We start from the raw sequence: 6,508 nt of genomic DNA, 5'->3' as shown, positions 1-6,508 counted from the left end.
AAAAAACAACCAAAAACCTTTTAGAAGTGCATGGCTGACTCTATTTTAAAGTTGACTACTGGATTTCAAGGAAGAACATTTTCTAACCCACTTTTTTATTGCATCTTTTATTTGTGTATTTTGTTTCTTTGGTGTTTTCATCACCACCACCATGTGACGTGCTGTTAAGGCATGAAGAATGCATCATGATGTCTGCTTGAACATGCACAGCACAACCTCTCAATGTGATTTTTATTTTTATTTTATTTTTTAATGTTCAGAGCCGAATGTCTGCCCTTGTCAAATGAGCCCTAAACCCCTTCTCCCTTTTGTGTGGATAGTTCAGAGGTTTTGTTCTTTGTAAATAATGACCAAATATATATTTTTTTTCTGATTCCCTTTGATAATGGCAGACATTTTCACAAATAATCTCAGTTGTAACCATTAACTGTAATAAAATGAATGAAAACGCAACGGGCTCTATGGTAGTTTGAAGTTCTCTGTTCTGACAGCCACAGAAAATACACATTATAATTGGATGTGATTACATGATCAACAGGTTATGTATTTGAAGTCTTGTGTAGAGATGGCAAGTGTATACGACCTCGCCACTGATATAGCGGGTTAATTGAATATATGAAGTGAAATTGCATTGTGAAGCTCAGGGAAAATAGCTTGTATTTTTTTTGATGATACGTGACTGAATATTGTGTAAATATTCAGAAGCATCATGCCAATTTAAATAGAACGCATACGCAATTTTTGTGTCAAGTTGTCAGATCCTACTGATTGAAATTTTTATTAAAAAGATGACTTCAGATTTCACATGAATAAAAGTCAGCATTTTTGTTCCAATGAATATTTACTGTACAAGCCTGTGCCTTGCTAACATGAGCATGAAAGCATTGCGTATAGTGTAACAGGTGTTTCTTATGATCTGTGTGGACAGATTGCCAGTTTGTGAGTGTGAGATCGTAAGGTAAATTGAGCTAGTCTCAGTCTAGACAGTTAGATCTGTTGTACCATTTGAGTAAATTCGGCTCAGCACATTACAGGATTCTTTTTACCTTTTGTGCAACATGCTGTAGTTAGTTAATCATAATGAATAGTGATTACCTATTACTGCTCTTCATTTTAATCAAAGACGAAGGTTAGTCTAATGTCTTGCCTCATAATTCTTTAGGCACTGTCAGCACGAAATATTTCAACATTAATTGTGCTTGTGTAGTGAGCGACTTGTCTAACACCAAATGAAGGGCCTGGGTAAAACATAAATATTGTGGCACTTCACACTGAACAAATTAATATCCACCTCAACATCTTCAATGATGCACAATTATCAGGCATACGATTTGGAATGTAGCTACAGGCCACACCTCAGGAAGAGGTTTTTACTTTGTATGCAATTACCTTTTGTGCAACATGCTGTAGTTAGTTAATCATAATGAATAGTGATTACCTATTAATGCTCTTCATTTTAATCAAAGACGAAGGTTAGTCTAATGTCTTGCCTCATAATTCTTTAGGCACTGTCAGCACGAAATATTTCAACATTAATTGTGCTTGTGTAGTGAGCGACTTGTCTAACACCAAATGAAGGGCCTGGGTAAAACATAAATATTGTGGCACTTCACACTGAACAAATTAATATCCACCTCAACATCTTCAATGATGCACAATTATCAGGCATACGATTTGGAATGTAGCTACAGGCCACATAAACAACCTGTTCCTCACTGTTTGGCCCATTGTTATTATTACCCAGTGTTCCTTAAAGGGATAGTTCACCTTCAGTTGCTGGTTCCTATTGACTATAGTCAATACACTAAGTCAATGGAGACCAGCAACTAAAGGTGAACTATCCCTTTAAGCACTACTGCTTGTGTCTGAACTGCTCTTTATCGTGTTAAGAGGATGCTGTGTTGTCTGTCTGTTTCATGGCAAGTGTAGGCCTTCAGTACGTGCTGATGACATGAGCAAGACTGTGGCTTTACCGCTCCCTAATGTCAGAATACCTAAAGTGCACTTTACCTCAAAACGCGCTTTTACTATGCAATGATAAAGCAGAAGATGCTGGGGTTTGTGTTATTGTTTTATGAAGCTAAATCTTTACAAAGTTTGAGGCTCATAGTGTTTTCATTAAACAGCAGGAAAATGTCAAACACACAATGTCTGAATTCAGAGGTGCACCGACTTTGCTTTCCGTGCTGGTCGGGCGAAGTTATTTATAATCATAAATTCATTTGGGAATCAGATTATAAATATATTTTAAAAGGGATAACATTTTAACACATTAGCTCATAGGTGCTCTAGTAAATGTGCCGTCCAAACAATTTTTTTTTTGAGCTGGTCCAGTTTGTTCTGGGAAAAATCTATGTTTTAAATCATAATTAATAAGGTAACTTCTAGAGAGCATGCAGCGCGCACTGAAGAGAGAGCGTGACTGCACCTGTAGTGCATAATGTATTTGTCGGCAAAGAATTGGTCCACTTTACAATAAAACATTTGAAAGGGTTTACACTGAAAGTTCAAAGCTGAATACAACGCACTTTATAAGAGTTTACATCCAATCTAAGAAGCTATTTGTTTAAGAGGTCAATCATTTGAATGTAACAGGACGACAAGGATACAGTAAATTCATGGTTACAAGCTACAAACCTGAAAACTCAAAGACACTTTACTTAAAAGTATAAAAATGGAAATCAATAAATATGTTTGATTTAAAATTTAATAAAAAAGTAAAATTATGCTTTATAAATCACAGTAAGTCTTTAAAATGAAATATTGCCATGCATTCAACTTTCAGAATCAAAAAATGTAACATTTTCTGTGTCTCATTCTTTAATTTGTTGAACGTTCTTTTTATCACGTTCTCTTCAAACTTGACTTTCCTACGGAACTACAGTGTAGGTCTCTAATACGACGTCTATTACTAATTAATTTCATAATTGCATTTTACAATTTGTGGACTTTTATGTTTTCATCAGGTGCAAAGTGTGATTTTTCAAAACTAATTATGAAATTATTCTGAACTTTAGTTAACTTAAAAACCCATTTGAAGTTTTGCGTTCATAAACTGACTTGAACATATTTCACATAAATTATGTGAAGCAACACAGTCCTCAACTTATATTAGTAAAACCCAATACTTCTAGATTTAGGAGCATGTCAATTGGATAAATATCATCTGTGGTGTTTGTACATTAAAACAGCACTGTGGGTCATATCAAAATGATGCAATGGACCTAGTGTTTACATGAGATAACAGCTTGATGGGTGAAGCATGTCTGTTTGACCTTATTAAAACACGTTTCTTCTCTACATGGAGATTATTAAGCTATTTAGAACAACGCTAAGTAGCACAAAGGAAACAAATGAAATAAATAATTCTAATAATTCAATCTAGTGAAGTCTACAATAATGAGATGATAATGCAATGAGTAGCTTGTACCAAAACCAATCCATAAAGAGAGAGAATCAATCCACTGCAGGTGGACCAACAGTGTGACTGAAGCTCATGTAATGGGACAGTTTTCACAGGGTTAGTGAATCATCACTCCAATAAAGTCGACTTAGCACACAGCAGCTGTGGGGTCAACACTGGGGGTCAGAGAGAAACACTGCTTTATGAAGACAAGCGCTTGCTCTCCTGTGGTCTTGGTTTTAGTAAAAGGAAGCCCGTGTGTTTCAGCAGTGCTCAGGGCTTATAGTGTGTCACTTTAGGAGATCAAAAAACACAGCACAGATCCAGTGTCAAATGCTGCTGCTGTTGTTATTGTTGTTGATGTTTGGGCTGTTCCTTATGTTATTGAGCTCCAGCTCAAGCTGTCGAATCTTAATGTCCTTCTGCGTAAGTTCATCCTTCAGTCGCCGCAATTCCTCCTGCTGCCTGAAGAACATCCGCAAGAGCTGTAGAGCATAAAGCACAGGGTTACACACATATAAACACCTATCAGCTAGAAACTGTATCTGCCAAACTGTCCTTATAACAACCATAATAAATCTGAACAGAATCGTGGTAACACCTCATTCTCTGTACGGGGAGGCACGTTTTCTAGCAGGTCAATCCCATTGACCACTCCACCCTTCTTGTCCTTCACAGGGGCCTTGAACACCAGTTTGTTTGCTCTGTTGTAGCCCTCTTTTAAAGACACGAGCACTGGACCTAGACCAATCAAAAAACACAGCACAGATCCAGTGTCAAATGCTGCTACCATTGCTGCTGTTGTTGTTATTGTTGTTGATGTTTGGGCTGTTCCTTATGTTATTGAGCTCCAGCTCAAGCTGTCGAATCTTAATGTCCTTCTGCGTAAGTTCATCCTTCAGTCGCCGCAATTCCTCCTGCTGCCTGAAGAACATCCGCAAGAGCTGTAGAGCATAAAGCACAGGGTTACACACATATAAACACCTATCAGCTAGAAACTGTATCTGCCAAACTGTCCTTATAACAACCATAATAAATCTGAACAGAATCGTGGTAACACCTCATTCTCTGTACGGGGAGGCACGTTTTCTAGCAGGTCAATCCCATTGACCACTCCACCCTTCTTGTCCTTCACAGGGGCCTTGAACACCAGTTTGTTTGCTCTGTTGTAGCCCTCTTTTAAAGACACGAGCACTGGACCTAGACCATTGTGCGCATGCAAACATGGATTCGTTTTATTTCAGCATTTGTCTTTTCAAATATTTTTATTCTGAAAATAACTGCAGGTCTTTACCTCGGTTGATTCCACTGAGCCACTCATCAGCAGACAGAGCAGGTTCAGTCCCAGGAGTCATGGGATAAATGTCCTCCTGATATGTCTCTGACTGCAAAGAAAGAAGGTTTTCATTTACTGTTATTTTTATAGTTAGATTTAAGACCTTCATTAGTATTTGGTGATGTGTTAGGCTCTGGGCAGGTGAATGTTGAGTCTAAACTAATATGTGGAATCCAGAGGCTCACAGAAAGAGCACTATTATCACTGTGTTCATTGTGCAGAACACTAAGGGATGCTCTAGGATGTGCAATTAGTGTACTGTGAGAAACTATGGATGAAAAGGTAACTCAGTATCTGAGTGAAAATAATCCCAGGTATTCAGGGACTTATTCTTACAGGTTCATGAGGGCTTGCTGAATTCCAAGGCTTCTGCTACAAATAAAGCAAAATGACTAAAGTTTTGTCTATAAGTAAATCTAGACGTTTTCAATACATTCAATGTCTGCAACCTCCAAATATGATGATTTCCTTCCTAAATAATAAAGGCAGCTAAAAGTACAAAGAATATGTATTGTGTGGTAAATAAATGAAATAAAATAGTACATGTGTTGTTTCCTAAATTAAATTATACAGGATATGCAATTAGTGTACTGTGAGAAACTATGGATGAAAAGGTAACTCAGTATCTGAGTGAAAATAATCCCAGGTATTCAGGGACTTATTCTTACAGGTTCATGAGGGCTTGCTGAATTCCAAGGCTTCTGCTACAAATAAAGCAAAATGACTAAAGTTTTGTCTATGAGTAAATCTAGACGTTTTCAATACATTCAATGTCTGCAACCTCCAAATATGATGATTTCCTTCCTAAATAATAAAGGCAGCTAAAAGTACAAAGAATATGTATTGTGTGGTAAATAAATGAAATAAAATAGTACATGTGTTGTTTCCTAAATTAAATTATAGCAATATTAATTTTATATTTGGTTTGCAATTTCACTGAAATAAAAAAATAAGAATACTATTGAAATATTACAATATTAAACATTAAATTAATATTTACGTTCACTGCGTATTTTTTTCCTACCAAATATTAGAGAAACATTTTTAATTTAAATGCATTTGTATAACACATAAATACATAAATATAATTTCAAAGCATCTTCCCAGAAAATAGTTCCATAAAAAATGGCAAGTTAAAGGCAACAGTGCTACAAAACAGATATAACATATAAATACAATTCTTGAACATATGTATGTTGCAAAGAAAGAAAAATATATGCATATAATATTCATATTCATACAGTTAAATATGCTGTAATTTTATTCCTCCCAATTTTACAGAACACCCTCTTGTCGCGTCCTGATTTTAAAACCCCTTGGTTAAACTGTTGGCTGGGCAACATCTGATTCGCCCTCTATCATGAATGATCGATATGGATTGATAGGTATCAGGACCCTTTGCACTGAAACAGAGCTGGCGCTGGATTTATTTGGGTGTGTTGTAAAATTGTGGTGTTGATAGGAGGCTGCCCCTCCCACTGTTTTTAAAGCCTTCTGATAATGGGCCAACCTGCCACTGCCCATTGTGTACAGAGTACAAAACACACGTGCTGTGTCTCACGTGGAGGTTATTACATGGCTCACTACTCTCGTCTCACTGAGGCGGCAGTTACACCAGCAACAAACAGCTGATGGATTCCTCCATCCTTTCAGACTGCTTGCTTAAAAAAAGCCATTTTGGCAGGATACTCAACTATAGGCCTCACACAAGGGATGTGTCTAGCACAAATGTTTCTTCATCCTTCAGTGGAACTCTTAATGATTCATTT

The 6,508-nt window shown here is 36.8% G+C and overlaps 2 protein-coding genes across 2 annotated transcripts in view; one reads left to right on the top strand and one right to left on the bottom strand.

Annotated features, from left to right (window-relative positions):
* Positions 1–287, top strand: part of LOC107553060 (acidic leucine-rich nuclear phosphoprotein 32 family member A-like) — a 4,445-nt gene extending 4,158 nt beyond the window's left edge. The window contains exon 4 of the mRNA XM_016235151.1: positions 261–287. Within this exon, the coding sequence (XP_016090637.1) occupies positions 261–287 (27 nt within the window). The remainder of the gene's footprint in view (positions 1–260) is intronic.
* Positions 288–1,360: 1,073 nt separating this feature from the next.
* LOC107553059 (coronin-2B-like) overlaps positions 1,361–6,508 on the bottom strand; it is a 45,535-nt gene continuing 40,387 nt past the window's right edge. The window contains exons 9-12 of the mRNA XM_016235150.1: positions 4,698–4,788; positions 4,464–4,603; positions 4,153–4,347; positions 1,361–3,702 (exon numbers count right to left, since the gene is read on the bottom strand). Coding sequence (XP_016090636.1) covers positions 4,180–4,347; positions 4,464–4,603; positions 4,698–4,788 — 399 coding nt within the window. The 3' untranslated portion in view covers positions 1,361–3,702; positions 4,153–4,179. The remainder of the gene's footprint in view (positions 3,703–4,152; positions 4,348–4,463; positions 4,604–4,697; positions 4,789–6,508) is intronic.

Source organism: Sinocyclocheilus grahami, unplaced genomic scaffold, assembly GCF_001515645.1.
Source record: "Sinocyclocheilus grahami isolate Dianchi unplaced genomic scaffold, SAMN03320097.WGS_v1.1 scaffold464.1, whole genome shotgun sequence".
Classification (NCBI taxonomy): domain Eukaryota; kingdom Metazoa; phylum Chordata; class Actinopteri; order Cypriniformes; family Cyprinidae; genus Sinocyclocheilus; species Sinocyclocheilus grahami.
Note: the sequence above shows the minus strand (reverse complement) of the source record. Positions and strands in the feature narration are given on the sequence as shown.